This window comes from Sinohyriopsis cumingii, chromosome 12 (genome assembly GCF_028554795.1).
Source record: "Sinohyriopsis cumingii isolate HCF-2022 chromosome 12, ASM2855479v2, whole genome shotgun sequence".
Taxonomy (NCBI): Eukaryota; Metazoa; Mollusca; class Bivalvia; order Unionida; family Unionidae; genus Sinohyriopsis; species Sinohyriopsis cumingii.
The window spans coordinates 38,061,993-38,083,536 of NC_142972.1; the positions used below are offsets into that span (position 1 = coordinate 38,061,993).

General features: G+C 38.6%; 1 protein-coding gene across 1 annotated transcript in view; it reads right to left on the minus strand.

Moving 5' to 3' along the window:
- LOC149786276 (inositol polyphosphate 5-phosphatase OCRL-like) overlaps positions 1-21,544 on the minus strand; it is a 254,292-nt gene that overhangs the window by 136,954 nt on the left and 95,794 nt on the right. Inside the window, exon 16 of the mRNA XM_089976660.1 lies at positions 19,235-19,350. Coding sequence (XP_089832786.1) covers positions 19,235-19,350 — 116 coding nt within the window. The remainder of the gene's footprint in view (positions 1-19,234; positions 19,351-21,544) is intronic.

Genomic DNA, 21,544 nt, shown 5'->3' on the forward strand with positions numbered 1-21,544 from the left:
AATATTTTATCAATGGAAGAAATGACAAAAATGTTTATTTTGAAAAAATTGTTTGATTGATCAATGACAAGAAAAAAGGGCTTATTGTAATTAATATATCTGATTTTAGTTTTTTTAACTCAATTATGACTGGCCCAAAGCTGTCACAATCAGTCAAATGTTTTGTATAACTTACTGTATCATCAGCCAATAGTTTCACCTAAATGAATCCTATTAAAGCTAGTGTTGTAACTGAAACACATCTTGTTTAAATGTCTCTGGCAACTGATAACTTAACCAGTTTAAACTGGATTATAAATGATGCTTTGAAAAAGTTGTCTGCAAGAAACAAATTACTACTTATTGTAGTTATTCTAACTGAGGCCCCAGGAGCAGTGCATTTTTCAAAGGGAGTGCTGAATGCTGTATATCACTGTTTGACTGAAAACGTTTATAAATTATTAAAATAAGCAGTTTTGATTTTTCTGTTGTTGGATTACTCATGCACTGTTTTAATTATCTGGACATACCATAATGGATACATACAGATCTATAAACCTTGAAATAGTAGGGATTTTTTGCGGAAGAAGGATGGAGGCATTTACTAGAAGGGGACTTCTATTAGAATAGCTACTGTACTTTCATTTGCAGCATCTTTCGTGTTTTTTTTTTTACTCAGATATAAATAGAATGTTACACTTTAAAGATACACCATATTTTTAAATAATAGCAAAACAAAATGTGTACAGGCTGCTTTATTAATGACATGTTTGCCTTCAACAGTATTCATCACTTACAACTTAACTGTTGTGGGATTTTGGGGGTTTTGGCAGTGAAAAATAAACATGCTACTAATACTAAGACTGACAGACTAGTGCACAATCTACTGTTACAAATACAGCATTTCAAAGGCAGGTGACTGCACACAAGGCTGCCATAATTTTTTATGAAGTGTTTGATCATGCTCAAAATAAACATATCAAGGCTGCATTTAAGAAATGCATGCAAACATTCAAACAAAAAAAGTGGAGAAAAAAGGGGAAAGGGTAGGTACCAGAGTGAACACAATGCATCATATGGTGGTAGCATACTGGAAATAAATCACATGTTTTGAGTACTGTAAGTGAGCAAGTAAGCTGTTCACTTTGCTGTTTTGCTTGTTCTTTTATTTCAGTCAGTTTTTATGTACCTGTCATTCAGAATGGATTTCACATACGAAACACAGCACAAGTACACATCTATACAGAATTTTCAGTGGGATTTTTCATAATTTCTTTGCAGCCTTCTGTTTTTCATTTGGCTACCAACTCATTATTGCCACCTCATTGATGATAGCTGAAGCATATGCCTTGCGTGATGCAGCCTGTATTTCATTGTTCATGACCATATATTTGGTGACTTCATTGAGGATGAGCTTTAACTCTCCATTGGAGATGGCATTGTCAAGAAGAACCTTGAAAATGTGGTTGGATACTGAGTTTTGCCTTAGCAAGCACATGGATTTCATTGTGCTTTTTGGTCTTCAAGGAGAGCTGCTGGCTAATGAAATTTGCTGCCATGGAAACAAGCATACAACCTAATACTGTGAACTCAAAGGCAAATCTGATGGGGGTGGCAATGACTGTTGAAAACAGGCCAATTGCCACCACACCTATGCCCCCAGACACAGGCATAATGTAAATGCCATCCAACACGTTTACCATACACCTGACTGGTTTTTATGGAATGTGTCACAATTTGGCCATAACTATTAAGGAAAATTCAGCTTCACTGATTATTCTGAGGTACAAATCTTGTGGATCTTGGGAGATTTTGGGTATTGCAACATTATAACTCCTCTATGGAGGGTGACATGAGACTTTTATTGGAGGGGGATTAGCTCTCAAGTGGCATGCACTTACCACTGTGAAATACTGGTAAAACTGACGTGGTTTAAGAAAATGTCAGATTCCCTAAACCTTTGGATCCAGAAAAAGAATGGTCTTCAAAATACCTGCCAAAATGTTCACAAAAAGTCACAACCAGTGTGCCTTCTGTTTGTGAGACTTGTGATTGTGTACTTTTCTGACTGGTCACCATAATGTTGCATAACATTTCTGTGGGAAGATCTCTTGTTGTTTTAGTCTAGTGAACCCAGTGATAGAGGTCATTACATACCCTGAAGGAAAGGTTATCTCCAACAAGGTCATTGTTGAAGGTTGCTTCACCAAATACCACACTGGCACTGTAATGGTGGGGGCTAGGTGGCCCCAGTGCTTAATTCTTCCAGCAGTTTTTAATTCCTGTTGATATCAACCTGGACAAGCTTGTAAGTCCATCTAAAACTCATGTCATTGTCCACTAATGTGTGATCACCTGGTGGCACCAATGATTCATTTTCTTCATTCATGTCTGGCTGACCACCCATGGCATTATTTTTCCCTTATTGCAATTCTAATTACTGGTCACATTTATGTGGTAGATCAGACCAAATAAGGTTAGAGTAGTTGAGAATCCCATTAGCTGTGCACTGGCACTGTGACCCTCTCACTTAATCATGTATCAGGCAGAAAATAGAGAGATGCAAAGTTAGCTACAAGGTTTTCATGTGAGGCATTATCCAGAACAGCAGTATCACCATTATGTGTCCTTAAGGATCTGTTTATAAGGATTCCAACTGAGCATTCCTAATATAGAAAGTGTGATGTTGACCAGGCTAGTTGCTGTACTGTAGGCCACAGTTATTCAAGTGTTTTTAAGATTGCAATATTCAATGGGAACAGAAAAGGGTCCCATAATGTTCGTACTGCCCGAATGGTGTGCACTGAATTTAGAGTTACCAAGCAGAGCCAAAAATGCTGAACCATCCTGGATTGTATAAAATCTCCTCAAGTGCTATGTGCAAATTCCAGTTCCTGCATTATTATGTCACTTGTTCTAAAGCCAGTGGCTAAATCTGAGGATTGGTTGGCACAACATTAATACACTGTCAGCACTTATGTGAGAGTGATGGTATTAAATCAGGCACATTGCTTTAATGTTAATGCAAAGTACATTGCTTGTGGTGCTTTCACACAATTATAGCAAAGTCAAAAGAATGACATCAATGTCAGTGATAATGCCTCATTGCAACATTTGTTGACTTTACCAGTTATTTGTGTTGCCTCATGCTGAAAGAAAAGATATACAGTGTGACCCTGCTATAGCACGCTCAGTTATAATATGAATTTGGATAAAACACAGTTGTGGAGTGGCTCCCAAAATTTTATATACATGTATTTTTCTTGCACACGAAAAAATTTCTTTCTGAAAAGTATAAAAAAAAATTTTTTTTTATCATTTTGGGGAAGAGACTGAGCAGAATAATACAAGATGATCGTGGAGTGGCTCCTGAAATTTTATATGTATTTTTCTTGTACATGAAAAAAAAAGTTTTTTCTTCTTAAAAATATGAAAATTAAAGTGTAAAATGTTTATTCTAGGACGGCGTAGGGGTTTGCCAATGTTGCAAACTGCGATTTTATTTTCCTAATTGGCAGCAAAATATAACATCTGGCGAGTTTTTTTTTACTGGTGACATTTTGTTGGCTGTTAAACTTGTACATACAACCATTGGTTTGGAGTGGAGAAATTCAGAGGCCCCATGAAAGAAAGCCACAAACCTGATATAAAATGCACTGAAATTTATCTATTGTTACATAAACAATTTCTTTATCCATACTGACAAACCATCTTAACAGTGCATTGTTATATCATAATTCGCTTATGTTGACACTGAGCATGAGTACTGTATGTTCTGAGATATCTGCTTTTTATTTCTGTTGACATTTCTGGTAGCGGAGATCAACCGGACTATGCATTATCTCATAATCTATCTTTCGTCAGATTTTTGGCCGCTCGCTAGTTATTAACACATGTGTCTGGATGGTATGTAAAATTCCTCTTCTTTTCACTCAAAATTAAATCCTTGAAGGCTTCAGAACACCCACATGTTCTGTACTAATCCTTGTCATCAGACCAGAACACCTGGGTCTATCGTCCATTGACCCTTTGTTAGATTCAGTGGAAGGCAGCATCACTCAGTATTACCACAAATATATATAAAAACATTCTACTTGTTGGTTTATTCAATAAGCAGGGAGGAACTGTAACTATGATCGACCAAATGATGGCCAATTAATTTTTAAAAAATGTACCCAGATAAAATAGTTTGCTGAAATTTCAAAGAAAACATTACCTTTGAAGCACTGACTGTTATGAAAACGTACTAAGCAAATGGAGAAAAAAAATCAGTCTCAATCATGCAATACAATTATTTGATGTTGCCGCCACAATAAGAAAAGGGCATTTCTTTGGTTCTCTAAAGCTGGCCTTTAGCGGTGACTTCAATAATGCATGCACATTTCATCAAGGAAAGCCGACTCCAATCTTCAATAAAAACAAAGAACTTTTCTTCAAAGAAGTTAGTACCAAACTTAAATAAAAGCAATGGAATCTGATGGATTTTTCCATTTTCCAACATGACTGGAACATGTTTACTGTGTCGTGAAATTTTCCTTTTTGCAGGGAAAAAGTTTACGCTTAGGAATGCTACTGTGTGGCTTAAAACGCAAATTAACTTTCACCAATTTGGGACGTACTGAAAAGTAAATGTGCTTCATCATTCGTTACATGATTTTTGCTATGTTTATCCACTGAATTCAGACCTATATGACCTGTGACAAAATTATTGGAGGCCCAGAGGTCTAAAGCGCTCTCCGTCATGGATCACTGTCATCTCACCTCTGTCTGTGTGGGTTCGAGTCTTGGGCTCAACCAAAGTGGATATGTGAGAAAGCTTGCTGGTAGTTTCTCGTGGGTCAGTGGTTCTTTCTGGGGGTTTTCCTGGGTTCTTCCTCCACCATTAATACTGGCAGCCATGTATAGCCTATCTTGTGCTGAAAATGGTGTTAAACCCTTTAACAACAACAACAACAACAAAATTATTGAATACTTTAAATCTGTGTGGATTTTTTCCATGAAATACTTGTATTGTTGATTCAATGTATGTGATGAGATTCACGGTTAAGCACACGGTGCTGATACTCTATTCATGCTATAAATAAGACATGTAAAAATAAACAGTATACACATATATGTACCAATCCATGGTTCTCTAAATAAAGTAAAATATTATATATGCTTTAACTGTTTTCACTAGAGGTGTATTTCCCATTTAATATGCATTGATTTAAGATGGTAACTGTGCCAATGAAGCACGTATTTTACCGCCCACATTTATTACCTAGCCCCCCCCCGGCAAATTTGTTGGGGTAAATGCATCATTTTCTTCAGCTAACTGACCTGGTTGCATATAACACGGTTCGGTCTATAACACGGTCGGGTTCTATGGCTCCCAACTACCGTGTTATAGTCGGGTCACCCTGTATATAACTGCTGGAATTCTGGAAATCCAGAGTCTGTTTTGGCTGAATCAAGTGACTTTTGCTATTTTGTACATGACCAACAGCCACAGTGTTAGCACTGGTGACCACATTCTTTTTGAAACTCTGCCTAAAATGGTGTGTGGCTTTTACTAGTTTCAAATTTACTATCAGGTAAACAAAATTCTTATTCAGATGGAGTGCCCTTTTCCAAACCAACATAGCATGTTTGACAATAACAATGATATGGCGGTCTACAAGCACAGATTGACAGTAAAAGCATGGTGATTATTAAATGCCTGTGCGTGTTGTGTAATCAGCTTTGTTCCAAGAAAGGCCAGTTCATTTATAAGGCCTTCCCACTCATGGTTAATGTCCCACTGTATTGGACCCTGCAAATTATAAGTTTGAGGACCCTAGAGATGGAAAGCAGCACATTGCTTATTTCTTGCAGGCTGAGGATAAAGAATAAAAAAACACCTCTGTGTATTTTATACCAGAAAAAAATCAAAGGCCATTACCAGCACAAGTAAGGGGTGCCTTAATAAAAGCATTCTGCAGTAAATTAAGGAATTTTGGGCTTGTTACTGCAGTACAATGAGCATAAGATTAACTTTGATGTTTCTCATTTTGCGATGTGGCAAACTGGCTGAAGCTTCCCCTGTAATGGCTGCTTACCATGGCGGTTATTGCTTACAGTGACAATGTCGTGGGTGGAACAGCAGAAAGCACTGCCAAAATGGAAGCTGAAAATCATGAAGCTAATAAAATAACAATGGTTCTGGCTGGCATTATATTAGGGCTTGTAGTTCTTACATCTGCATGCTAGACACTGCAGCCACATTTGTGCAGCAAAGAATGCAACAGCTATCATGATGACAAGCACCACAAGGTTTTGGGGCAGCCAGCTATGTCAGTGCCAATGGTCATAAGTAATAATGAGACAATTGACCTGATATTTCCTGGCAGGGCCACTGCCACTTATTATGTTAGCATTTTCAGCATAACAGCCAGCAGCTCTAGATGCTTTTATATCCAAGATGCTTTTATATCAATTCTTTCATGCTCTGTGTGTGTGTGTGTGTGTGTGTGTGTCTTTGTCCTGCCCCAGCCAGTGACTGCAAGTATGTTTATGCTTATCATTAATCAAAATGCAGTGAGAATTGGGGCTATAGTGATGCCTTGTTTGCAGAAGAGTGTTCTCAGCTTTTCACCACGGGTTGTATCCTCGTGAATAATCTGTCCATTGACAGAGCAGCCAACCATCCAGGCTTGCATTTAGTGAAAAGAGGAATACAAATATGTAAATTCTGAAAATAACTAGTGAAAAATACCTAGGCACAAGCTCTGTCCACTCTGATGGTCATTCCTGTATTATATGAAAATCCCAAAATAAAACTAAAACACATTATATACACTATATACATATCCAAATATATTTGCAGTCCTATTTAATTATATACACAAACTTCACTTGTTCTTATTGCTATTTGTCAAGATAGGATGCTGTGATGGATTTTAACTTCATCACTTGGTCTTTGCTAAGTTTATTTTCAAAAGAGTTCAGGCTTCTTGCTGGTTCTCTGACATTGCTTTCACTATTGCAGCACCTTTTGTTCTTCTGCTGGAAAATCTGTAAACAATCTAAGAGTCTGAGAACACTACTTGGAAAAAATGTTTAGCATGATCTCCAACAGAGAAAGGCAGGTTATATTCAACTGGAAAACTCAAACAATAGATTAACGTATTCTAGAGCTGAAATCTGCTGGGTACTCTTAATATTCACAAGATTTATGTGCTTTTTGCAAGCAGTGCACTTTTTCACATCATGTCTGCCACCATGTACAATGATAAAATTTGCGGCACATTGTGTGCAAAAAGCATGATGTATATTGATCTTTATGGCTGATTATGCAATGCCAGTCTTTGGTGTATTCCAAACTAAACTTCACATTTTGGGGAATAAATTTTTTCTTCCTTGGCATTGAAGACATTTTAACTGTAGCTTCATTATAAAACAGTATTAATCCCAGAAGAAACAACATCAAAGAAATAATGTAAAAGATCATGGGATCACAAAGGCAAGTGAAAATACAGAACAAAAATTCCACACAGAATCTAGTTTAGTCCTATGGTCTTAATAAAATTGGCAGGCTCAAAGATAACAAGGTTTAAAATCACATCAAATGGAAGAAATTCACTCAGATTTATCCAAATCCAAATCTGTAGAATGTCAATGTTGTAGGAACAAAAATTAGAACATGTGCATCTTCATGTGAACAGTTCTAATCAGTGACAGTGGTGCAAGCACAGAAAAAATATGAAGTTAAGCAAATATCTGTGAAGCATGATATATATAATAATTTTTCACTATCTCACAAATTTCCACATTCATATATTCCAAAAACAGCAAACATTGTTTGCTGTTAAAATAGCCTTCATAGGTACTTCTAACAAAACTTATATCTAATAATCTCATCTTAATCAAATTCTTTGAAAATGCTGTCTTCATAAGAGTGTTTTTTTAAAGAATTTACAGAGCTATGTATAGGTGACATTTTAAAAAAAATTCCAGTTGGGCCCCCGTTTTCTTTACAAGTATTTGTAAAACTTCTCTTACAAATATAGATTAAAATACATTAAAATGTTTTCTACAGGGCAAACTGTACCCAATGGATATAATTCTACTAATATCACTACTAGTAGTATGGGACCATTATCAGCACTACTGTTGATATTATGACTAGCACTTAATGGGATAAAGGTTATTTTATTCCTGATTTAAGCCGATTGAGAAATTGTGAATTCGTGATTTTTTGTCATACAGTGCGGATTAGTGACTCACTATTAAGAATCATGAAATTCAAACTAAAATTGTGACAGTCAGCAGCTCTGCAACAAGCTGCCAGACTGCAGAAAATTGGTTGTGAAGCCTTCCTTAAATTTGTTTTGCCTTCTTGGGAAAGACGCAGATTTACAAACCATTTACGAAAATGCCATTCTCAACAAGGAAGAAATGGAGGAAAATGAGTTTGGGCTTGAGACAAAACTTTCTAACCTTACCACAAACATGGGGGGGTTTACACTTTGTTATTGAGGTATAAATGTGTCAGTGGGTATCCGGGTACTTGTGTAATCGCCCGTTCATATTTACCTGGGTAATAAAATAAGGTATAGTGACCCATTCAGTTTATGTTGAAAAACATTTTTTTTAAAAACCACCCACCTCCACGTGTTTCTGAGTTCAGATCAAATATTATATCTGGCGATGTCAGGAGTGAATGAGACACTTAATAATGAGAACAGTTTGAGGCACATGTCATGTGACATTGATCCATTGTAGACCTCCGTATACTGATCTTCATATGTGTGTGTCCATTTGGCTATGTACTCGAACAGTTTCCTTTTTTCCATTTATAGTAACTGTACGTGACATGTTTCAAAGAAAACAGTGAGGTTTCTTGAATTTGAAACCTGTCACAGATTAATTATAGTTTGATACACACTTATGTAGTGGACCAGTCTATATTGAAATAACATGGCAACAAATATTATCAAGTGAAAGCAAATTTTTAGTAAATTGTGTTTCTCCGAGAATACTTACCCGATCACATTAACGTTAGGGATATAAGCCTGCTACCTCTCGAATCCAGCCCTACTAAAAGACAAAAGTTCATCTTTTCTGTCTATCTCATATAGACCAAAGGGCAATAACTCTTACCCCTTACCTCCCCTTGCCACCGCCAGGTGTCACTAGTTTTTTAAGCTGAGCGATATATATTATACGAGGATGATCGCATAGCGGGGTGGTTGGGAGGGTTTTTAAGTAATGTGATCGGGTAAGAATTCTCGGAGAAACACAATTTACCAAAAATTTGCTTTCTCCTTCAAATACGTTCCCCGATCACATTAACATTAGGAGAATAAGTAATAGGAGGAGGGAATGCTGAGCATCCTACCTCCACCCCGGGTACCTTCTAGGGAATGATGGCTGGATTCCCCATTTGAACGATAACCCATTCTCCTAATTTCATCAGCAACACAGCCTAGGGTCTTGTTATATGTGACCCCTATATACGGTTAAGAAGATAGTTACTGAAATCTTCATACCTATGAAATTTCACTGGCGAATCCAGTGAAGCTGATAGGCTGTGCTGATTGTTTTAAATGGGTCTGGTGGTCATCTGGGCTGCCAACACCGGACCAACCAGATTCAAGGTTTGCCTCTGCAAAGCCAAATCTCTGAGATAAAAACTGGAGAAGGTTGACTCTGCATGCCAGCCAACAGCTTCTATTATATCTTGGATCGAAACATTGCGTTCGTATGCCAGGCTCGCCGAAGTTGCTCTAATCTCATGAGCCGTAATCTTCATGAGGCAATTCTGATCTTGTGAGACCTCAGAGTACGCCGAGCGTATAACCCACTTCAGCCATGAAGCAAGGGCTTGAGGGGTGATATCCCGTTTACCAGCTTTGACCGGAAGAAAGAGGCACTTACGTGTGTCCCGACACGCCTCTGTGCGTTTTAAATAGTGCTTGAGTGCACGAACAGGATCTTGCATGGCTGCTGCTCTTGACTTATCTATGGAAGAGAGCGAGTGAATGATGATTCTTTGATCACCAATGGATGGTAACCTATTTTTGGCTACAAAGCCTGGTTGCGTCAGGAGGACCACCGAACCATCTGATCTGAACTAAAGAAAGTTCGGGTCACTGGAAAGGGCATGTAACTCGCTCACCCTGCATGCTGAAGCTAAGGCTATCAAAAAACATGTTTTGTATGATAGTAGCTTTAACGAAGTGTGGGCTAAAGGTTCAAATTTGTCTGAATTGAGCCATGTTAAAACCCAGGACAGATTCCATTTTGGAAACAGGGTGAGGGATTTTGGTCGATTGAAATCAAAATTGGCTAAAAGATCTGATAGATCTTTGTTATGCCCAATATCACATCTACCATGATGGCGGAATGTGTCTGATATCATGGAGCGGTAGCCTTTGATAGTAATTGGGGCCAACTGTTTCTCCTTGAAAAGCCAGAGAAAAAAGTCGGCCAGTTGAGGGGTTGAGACACTCAAAGGGACAATGTTATTGATATGGCACCAGTCCCTGAAAACACGCCACTTTCCTCAATAAGCCTTCAGAGTGGAGGGCCTTCTTGCTCTTGAGATTCTCTCCACAATCGAAGGTTTAAATTGTTTGTCTCGCAAGGCTGCCCAGACAAGAGCCAAGCGTGAAGAAGAAGATGGTCCAGGCAGGGGTGGAACACCTGTGACCGCGGTTGTTTGAGAAGATTTGGGCTGGTTGGAATCTTCCTGGGTAGATCTATCGCTAGATCGAGTAGATCGGTGACCCAGGACTTGTTCCATCTGAGAGGGTCAATCAGAATCATCCGACAGTTCTGACCCCTTAACCTCTGGATTATTTTCAGTACCAAAACCGTGGGAGGGTAGGCGAATGCCCACAACCCCTCCCAGCTGATTGACAGAGCGTCCATGGCCCAAGCCTCTGGGTCTGGAACCAGAGAGACGAAGGTGGGCAACTTGCGATTCCACCTTGTTGCAAAAAGATCAATCATCGGACGTCCCCAAAGTGTGCAAATCCGAAGAAAGACTGATTGATGGAGTGACCATTCCGTGTCGGCTAAGACATTGAGTCTGCTGGGAATGTGTCTGATTTGTACGTTGATGTGGAGGTTGTCGCACCAACGCAGGAACAGCCAGATCAGAATGCACAGGTCTGGTGATTTGGTGCCCCCTTGTTTGAGGAGGTAAGTCACCACCACAGAGTTGTCTGACATAATGAGGACAGTTTTACCTGAGAGTTGATCCTTCCAGAAATGAAAGGCACTGATGACAGCCCTCATTTCTAAAAGGTTGATGTGGAGAGGCCTCTCTCCTGGCTCCCATGTGCTGCTGACTGTAGCAAAGTCCAGCAACAGGTGGGCACCCCAACCGTAGGTACTGGCGTCGGTACATACCGTTATCTCCACTTGGGGCATCTCCAGAGGAATCCCCATGGATAGCCAACCGGGGCTGTGCCACTGATGCAGGAACGATCGTATCTCGGGCGTGATCATTATTGTTTGATTGAGGGGACTTGAAAAGGGGTGCCATTGTGCCAGTAACATCATTTGTAAGGGACGCATAAAAAGACAGCCAAGCGGGATCAAGTCCGCCGCCGCACTGAATAATTCGAGGAGTTGCAAGAATTCTCTCGCTGAAATCCATGTCCTGTTGGAAACGGACTCAATGAGTTCGACGATCCAGATTACGCGAGCGCGAGGAAGCCGTACCAGATTCAGATCGGTGAGAAACTCCATACCCAGATGGACAAAACGCTGGGATGGACGCAGATCGGACTTTTTCCAGTTCACGAGAAAGCCTAGATGATCTAAAAGCACTAAAAGATCGTTTCTGCCTTTAAGCAGAATAGAACTTACCATATGTTTCTGGAGGATGTCGTCCAAGTACACTGCCATCCCTGTAGATGAAGTCGAGTGGAACAGGGTGACAACGCAATCCATAACCTTGGTAAAAGCCCAAGGGCTGATGTTGAGGCCAAAGGGTAGGACCTGGAACTGATCAACCGTGTCGTGGTAAGCGAATCGGAGAAATTTCCGTGACGCGGGGTGGATAGGGACGTGAAAATATGCGTCAGTCATATCTAGACTGATGGTATACTCGTCCTGCCGGATGGAAAGATGGATTGATCTCGCCGTTTCCATCTTGAATTTCGGTTGCAAAATGTATTGGTTGAGGCGACTCAGGTCGATGATCAGCCTCAACTTGCCGTTTGCCTTCTGGATAAGAAACAGCCTGGAATAAAACCCCGGCGACTGCGGTTTTTTCACAATCTCCACCGCCCATTTTTCTATGAGTGATGGTATCTCCTGTTGTAAAAGGTATCCTTCTCCCGATTGGACGGTACGTCCGTGAAGAGGGGAGAGGAGGACAGGGGAGGGGGGTTGGATAAATGAAATCCGAAGTCCCTCCGAAATGACCTGTATCACGAAATCTTTCTGAGGAAAAAAGGTGGTCCAGTGGTCCTGAAATTTTAGGAGGCTTGAAGACAGAGAAACTTTGTTTCTTACCGCCTCTGTATGGTTGCCTCCTAGCTTGATTAGACTGTTGTCTCCTGCCATTGGGTTGGGATCTATACTGAACATTTGATTGTAAGGATCCCTTGTCCCTGGTCCGCCAATCATCCCTCCGCTGTGGCAGGGGCTGATTTTTTCTAAACGCCTGCGAGGGTTGGGCGGCGAGTTGGAGGGGCAGTTCCTGAGCTGCCTGCTTCCGAACTTCTTCAATTTTTCCTCCAAAGAGTAAAGGCGACCCAAATGGAGTCATCCGTAAAGCCAGAGTATGATGGGGCTTGAGCGACGTGGACCGCAGACATGCGTCACAGCATATCAGGTCTAAGTTGGCAGAAGCAGTCAACACATTAGCCATGGAATGGTGAGCTGCCCTATTAATAACTCTAGCAATCCAAGCTGTCGCTTCCCAAGCGTGGTCATTGTCGGATTTTTCTGCGAGTCGGAAAATGGCTAATGAAGCCAAGTCTAACAGTGAAGACGTAGCGACTACGTTCCGGACTAGCTTTGACGTGGCATGGAACACATTTTTGTCCACTTTGTAAAACAGTGGAGCGGACATGTGAACTGCTGCCATATTTTTTTCCAGGGCCAGAAGATCCGTACTGAAGGTGTCTGAATGAGTTTTGTACCAGCGACATGAGAACGTCACTGGTACTTGGCTTTCTGAAAAGAACGCCTTAGCATTCCCCGGATCACCTATTCGTCCTGATAGACGAGCATTGATCTCCTTAATTTTTGCCGACTGGGGAAGGAGCCGGAAGGACAGCGTCTCTTCCTCCCCATCAAGATCTACAGACGCCTTAACTTTGTAGTCTTGAGCGGCGGTAGGAGGTGGAGGGCATTCTGAAGTTGCCAACACCCTATAAATTTCTTCCACTGCCGCCTTGAAGCCAAACTCAGTCCATTCCATGGTTGGATCTGTGTACGGCTGATTTGCAGGAGTTTCGTCACCCTCACTGTGTGCCGAGTCGTGTTCTGTAATAGCTTGCATTTCTGGATAGAGCATACCAGGTGGCATAGATGACGCGATTCCATCATCCTTAACACTGTCACTAACTCTCCCTTGTGGATAAGCCATGAACATATGGATGGCCGGCCCTGCCAGCTGGTTTGTCTGGCTTGTGGTCGGTCTGAATGTTGGCGACGGTCCTGCTATCACCGGTACTGGCTGCTCCAATGGCCTGGCTGGACAGACAGATTTCTCATTAAAATCTCCACCATAGTATTGGTATGTTGCCGGCGGTACAGCTTGATGGATGGATTTATCACTAAATTCCCTGTAAGTCATGTTTGGTCAGACCGTTTTAGCAATAGGGTCCCCATGCTGGGACAGCTGGACGACCGGTGACGTAGAGATAGTATAAAGAAATGGATCTGATGGATCCGGTAAAAACCCCATGCGTTCTGACTTACAGGCCCAAAGGCCATGCTCGGACATGCGGGGGGACTTACGCCCACTGGGCAGCCTAAAATTGGGGGAACATTCCACCAAAGAGTCAGACAAAGCTGTGGAAGCGAGCGAGGGAAATAAGGGTAATATCTGGCCTGATGTCAATAGCTGCGTCGTCGTTTCCTGGACCAAACGATGCATCTGTTCAAAGTTGGACTGCTGTACCCTGTCAACATTATTTTCCTCCATTGCCGCTGATGTTACTGTGGCTGACGGTTGCAAACAAGGAACTTTAGGTGGAGGGGGGACCCAAACGTCCCCCACAAGGCTCGCAATGGAGGCTGTCTTCTGATGTATACTGAGGACATCAATGCTATCTTTCTTCGACTTATTCCGTCTATCCCTCCCTTTTGCTGCCTTCTGGACTACATCAGCCCACGTTTGCTCTGTCTAAGTATTACACACACTGCATGGTATAGATGATGTACACTTGGTACATACAATACAAGAGTCATGGTTGTCTTCTTTTGCTTTGAACTTTTTGCATTTCATGCATTTGGTTGACATTTCTACTGAAACGACACAAGAAAAGAAAACAAAGCACAAATGATCAATTCAGCATGTTATTAATTCGCTAATACCACAACCGTTACTAATGGAGTAAGCGAAATTAGTCAGTGTCGCGTTAACTCTTAATTAACAACACGAGTTCCGCGATAGCGTGTGTAACATGGTCTTCAGTAAACGAAATCCGTAAGGGTAACAAATTCACTCAATTTTGAAAAAAATTGTTAAAATAATGTATACAACCTGTAGAAGAATGATTGTCCAATGCAATAAATCCAAATTTAACTTCGGATGGTCCAATTTAACGCTAAGATGGCTTGGATTGTTTGGAGGTATAATGTACGTGTTATCAGTACAAGCGAAGCTTAAACACTAGTGACACCTGGCGGTGGCAAGGGGAGGTAAGGGGCAAGAGTTATTGCCCTTTGGTCTATATGAGATAGACAGAAAAGACGAATTTTCGTCTTTTAGTAGGGCTGGATTCGAGAGGTAGCAGGCTTATATCCCTAATGTTAATGTGATCGGGGAATGTATTTGAAGAAGAAACAGGCTTTATCAATGTGACTCATGGATCTTTATGACTGAAAAATGTTAGAGTGGAATGTTGCATCAGGAAAAGGACAAATCAGCAGTGCTTTACAAATTTTGAAAGATGAAATCTACAGTCATATAATACAGTATTCAGAATTTTTGGACTGACTTTATGATCTTTCAGCAAAATTTAAACATGTGATGTAGACTAATTAAAGTGAATGTTGCGTATAAATAATTTATCATTTTGTTTTTTGTGTGTATTCTCATACTTATCCACATGGATTTAGCTGATTTGTGACAAGAATTTTAAGTAACTGCAGATCCATGTAAGCAGCAAAAATAAATGTATGTTTTTCATATGTTTTTCTGTAATTATGGCTTGTAATAATTATATAGATCACTCTTTTTATGCACAGAATGTGCTTTTTTGCCACTTACATAAGTAATAATTACACTTATATCTCTGGGGTGGTGGTGGCATGTATGAACTTACAATAAAGCAGTTCAAGTTCACATTTAATATTATTTCCCTTTGATTGGATACCCATGTAACCGACCATTAGGATCAATGGGTACCTGGTTGACTTTTTCTAAAATTTTGACATCTCTGTTAAGATAAAGGCATATGTTCCTCCACCCACGTGTAACATTTGCATATGAATTTTACATCTCCCCAATCAACTGCCATGAGCATTTATTAACCCTGCATCACTTTTCTAAAATTAATTAAAAATAATTAGCTGCCTACAATCTCCTAGCAAGATGGCGCTTTGCAGTAAGGGCTGAGGGCAGCTCCTAATGATTTTTATGGTGGGGGGAACAATGGGGTCACCTGAGGGAGCATCCTTATTTTATATCTACAACATTTACTTATAAGTTAGGTCCAACTGCATACCACATAGACTCTGATCTGTCAGATAATGTGCCAGTAGATCAGGCTCTATGTTATTTGTTCTAATGATGACTCCATACAAACTGCACAGAACTAGATCAACCAGCATATTAAGCGATTAAGCAATAGCTAATATGGATCTATGCAGTTTGCAGTTGGATCCAAATTACATGTGATTATATAAGGAATAGTATAACTAAATGGATGAAATGAAGACCAAATGTTCTAAACCTCTTACAACTTGTAGTGTGACAATCAAAAAGTAGTCAGAAAAGTCAAAGAACCATACGTGACTATGATTGTCAATAATCAATTAAATTAAAATTCTCGCTTTTTATTTTAATGTTTCTATTGCACTGAAACCCAACATGTTTATTAGATCTATGAAAGCCTATGAGACATGTACTCTTATTACTTGTAAATCACAAGTACTGACATCCTAAATTCTGCAAGATAAACTGGTTACAGCAATAATTCCATAAAAACAATGATGACGAGAAATGGTTCTAAGTGAGTGAAAAGGATATTTTCCATGAAAAATAAACAAAATATTTCCAAGATATTAAAACTGAGAGGGTTGACTGGTTCTAATGAACTGATTATAGTAAAATGAGAGACGACCTGTCTTGAGAGACCATATTATTATTAATACACAGATTTACTAATTATTGTGCCATGACAGACCATTATATCTGCCTTGATAGAAGAGGTAGTCTTTCAAGAGGTTTTAAAGTACTGATCTTCAAAATGTCGCCAATTACCAACACTAACTACAACTCGTTACTATAACACATGGAACCTAAAACATTATAAAAGTTTCATTATCTTGAATCAACCCAGAGAAAAAAGAAATTGATTCACAAATTTATTACAATGGCTATGACAAGATATACCATCAGCTACTTGATGTTTGACAAGAGTTATACTATGAGTCAAAATGTTCCAGATTTTGTCACTGGAAACAAGACCAGCAAGTAAAGCTGGATCAGAACATTTTTAGCCTCTTTCAAAAACATAACCTTCATTTGTCACATAATTTTAAAAAAAGTGTTATTTTCATTTAACTTTCAATCCATAACTAAACCATACATAATTGACCATTCTTATTACAAAGAAGATAGAGCAAATAGAAAAGGTAAACAGCAGAACAGTGACTGGCACAGTGGCATGACTGTAATGTATTATAGTTGTATCATAATGCTTGCATGATAACATTTTTTCCCACTGACCAATGAAGCTGTTTTATTCAATATTGCCAGGTAATGTAGCTTTGTGACATTGACAGTACATTAGATAAATCTGTACTATTAGTTTAGTATCTTAGTTTGTAATGAACGGGGAACATTTTTGAATATATGAAGTATAATATATTTCCTGAACACAATGATCTAGTAAGTAGGAATTACATCGGTAAATCTTCAAGTATATTTAAATAGCTCTTCTTCATACAAATCACTAAAGCCAGTACAAATGTTTCAATCAGTTGAGAAGAAATCAATTTTATGAAATATTATTCACGAAATTTACACAATGTTGATGAAAAATTTGGAATGTTTTGTGGCACAGTATTACTTTAGAGGTTATACCATGCCTTGCCCAAAGACATACCATGATGACCAGACTGGGCTAATCCCAGTGGTGGGAACTGAATGTATACCATTGAGGTCAGGAGTCCAACACTTTCACCAATCAGCCACCTTGGCTATCACTGCTGAACATTCATTTGTGAAATTTGTATTGTCAATAAATTTGCTAAACTTACTAAATACTGCATTTTACTGCAGTTCCAAAATTTATATGCTGCTTAAAAATGATTACTTAGATCACTTCAAGTATTACAATGGCAATATCAAAATGTTATTTGAGCTCTAACCTCTACATCTGTGTGAACAACACTTATAGGTTACTGCATTTGTATGGGAAAATATGAACGAGTTTTTTGGATGGAATACTGCATGACCTTGGGAGTGAAGTATATCCTTCTGACAAAACGAGTTCATATTTTCCCATACAAATGCAGTAACCTTTTAATTATATGCTCATTTTTTTATTCTACCTAAGGTTTAATTATATAAACAAAATACATTACAAGAAACAACGTAAATGAATGTATGACGCATTCCAAACTAACTACACAAGCGCATATTCATCATTACACAAATAAACATTATTACTGCGCACATAACTCCGCCCAGATAAATTTGAACTTAGTCACACGCTTGACATAACTTTTGAAAGAAAATGGCGTGTCTAGTTAAAATTGAAATTTGGAGTCTTATTGTGAATGAAGGTACATTTTGGTATTTTTCTCGATTCTATGAAATTTCATGATTATGGACTGGATTTGTATGTGACGATTCCACATGAAATACATGAGATTGAAGAAGCTAGAGAGAAGTGTGTTGACATCTGCAAATGTGTTTCTGTTTCTGTCACTGAATGTTTGAAATCATAACGTGGGAAAAATATGAAGTCTTTCAGTTGCAATTATCAAAAAGACGCTATGGAATTTAATGCTTATTTCGAGTGCAGTAAGGAGGATGCAATTGCACTTATCATTGAAATTACAGCACAATTTCAAAATGTGTAATCCAGATTGAAAACCTATGACAACAATCATGTAATTCGGATTTGCAGAATTAAGAAAATACATTTTGAGGAAATTCAGGATGTAAAACTGTAAGTATATTTTATTTTGCCATTCTTATCACCAGCTAAAGAAGAGAGTATATGACTTGTCACTTGTATGTTATTTGTAAGGACCTTATCTTTGCGTCTGTTATATACTGTAGCTAGCCTAAATCCGTAACATTGTATCAACGCGGAATGTGCCAAAGCAGCTGCTATCTGGCAGTCCAAGAAACATCTGTTTTAAGTTCAGAAACAAATTTAAACAACCACAACGTAAAGAGCCTCTTACACGAGTGTACATGATTTGTGTACAAATCAAAAGTGCTGGCATCTGCGTCCATTGTTTGTTTACAATAGAAAGTAGTTCCTTTATGCATGTGAATGCTATATGTGTATTGTTGCGTGGATTCAATATCGGGTAATACTGCACGATTCTGATAATGTAAAGTTAACGGAGAAAAAATGAGCATATAATAAAAAAATATCTTAGATTAACATAATGCATTTTTGTGTCCATGCTCTCTCAGGCATGTACTTCTTCATGCAAATTTAGGCAGCTGATTTATTTTTGTATGAGTGGCACAAATAGTATAGATTTTAGTACAGATTTTTACCAGTATAACATTTGTTTAATATCAGCAAATTAATAGCTGGTAATTTTTTTTACAGTTAATAGCTGTTATTGTAATCCATACTAAGTTTAAGATCTAATATATGACAGGTAGTGGAAGTCATGGTTAACTTACCTGGTGTCATACATATCTGTGTTTGGATCAAACTTATAGGTTGGTGGGAATGTAACTGGACCTTCTTTGAAGCCTCGAAACACATCTTTGTGCTCCTTTCCTAGCTGTTTTAGTAGCTGCAACAAAATCATATTATTAGAAAAATGTGACATATAGGGGAAAAACAATGTCCTGAACCCAAATCCAAGTAAACATGTTTATCTACGAGTGATAATTATCTTAAAATATAATATATAATCCATAAATAAAATTTAACTATGTCCTTTATAATATGACCCTCATAATCTACAATCATCAATAAAAAAATTAAATATGCAATACTGATATATATAACATACATCCATGCATACATACATATATACTGTAACATGCTATAATACATATAAAGCAATAAAAAAGTTATTTCTTCCTTGATATAAAATAGAGGTACTATGAATTGATTAAAACCCAAGATTTATGCTGTAAAAAATTTTTTTATTCTTCTTAAATCTGTCTGAGAAACTATTATCATAACTGTCTGTCCATAAAAGCCATATTTTACTGTTGAGAGTCGCGAGACTGAGAAACCTTAGACTGACAGCCAGTAGCACAAGCATTGGTCATGCATAGGTAATAACACTGAATAGCCAATCAAGATGAGGCTTCAAATGAAAAGTATGCAGCATGCAGTCCACACATCTATGTCTTATATTCTGTTACATCTTGTTTAGGGTAACCTAACACATACAGAGATGAGGTGTGTGTGTGTGAATTAGATTTTTAACATAGCTTTAACAATTTGTCAGTTATATCTCTACGATGTCTGCAGTGTGACAGTTTATAGTGATGTCTAGCAATGGGGCATCATGCTGCAGACATGTAGCATGACGTCCCATCCAGTCACATTATCCTGACATCAGGCCAACCAGTTCTAACAGTAACCTCTTAATGCTAAGTGACAGGAGAGGCAGCTGTAAGTACCATTTTTGTAAGTCTTTGGTATGACTCGGCTGGGAATCGAACCCACAACCTCCTGCATCTGAGGCGGACCAGAGATGAGGTCATAAAAGGGAAGTAAAATAAAAACTTAAATACTGAGGTTATTGTTGAGTGTAGATTGGAAAATTGGTGTACAACAGACATACACCAAGTTATCATGTTGAGGTCCCACCAAGGAGAGTTCAACAACATGAGTCTATCTTCCTCAAACTACAATCTTTAAGTTGGGCTAAGATACCATTCTGGGCTGCATCTACAGTTATACAAAATTTGGGCTGTGTGCCCCCTTTTCTCTGAAATATGGGGGTAGGGGGCCAACCATGGAGGAAGAAGATTCAGAGTTCATCAGAAAAACCTACTGGAATTGAAGGTTATATAAAGAACAAAGATAATTAAACTGCTTGTTGTATGGGTAATGTGGAGTTCATTCAGATGCTAGCTATATATAATATGGAGCTCTTCAGATTGCTAGCTGTATGTATTGTGGAGCTCACCAGACTGCTACCTGTATGTGATGTGGAAAGGTAATTATATATATCAAGAAAAAAGATAATTAAGATGCTAGCTAAAGTACATTTCATGCAATTTTTCAGAATCCCATGGGTTGCAGTGGGGGACTTAATTACCTCCACTTTCACTCTGCACTGATGCAATAAAAACCTATAAATTGCTACTCTGCCTCTGCTGGCATACTGATAGCATCTCCATCATAGACAAGTTGGTTGACTTTATTGATTGAAATTTGAAAAGCAGTTTAATGAAGACTACCCATAGAAAGACTGAGAAATCAAGAGTGATTTACAATCACCTACCATTTTGCCAATCAGTGACTTGGCTTCAGTGGATGCTCAGCAGAAATAAAGGCAGTTACCAATGTAAACACTGTTATAAAATGTTAGCATCAAAAGAAGAGGTCAAATTAAGTTTGGGAAAGTACATTTCTACCACACAAAGCCATCTGCCTTGGTGTGTTGCACTTAACAGTTTAAATTAATGGTCCCATCATTAGCGATGGAGATTTGGTGATTGTTTCTAATTAGTTAGAACTCAAAGTATTGTCAAAACAAATAATAATTGGAAAATTGTCAAATCTTAGATGTTCCAAGATTTTAATTTCCAACAAAGACATATGGCATTCTGCGCTGATGTCTCCACATGTATCCTATTATTTGCTCATTCTTGCAAGGAAAAATATAAAAACAAAATTTGTATCATCATAGAAAAAAAACTATCAATCATATGATGTTGCAATCACCTAATCATAACATAGATATAATTTTTATAATTATTCTGATGTATCAAAATTTGCAGTCTCCTGTTTGTCACTGCTGC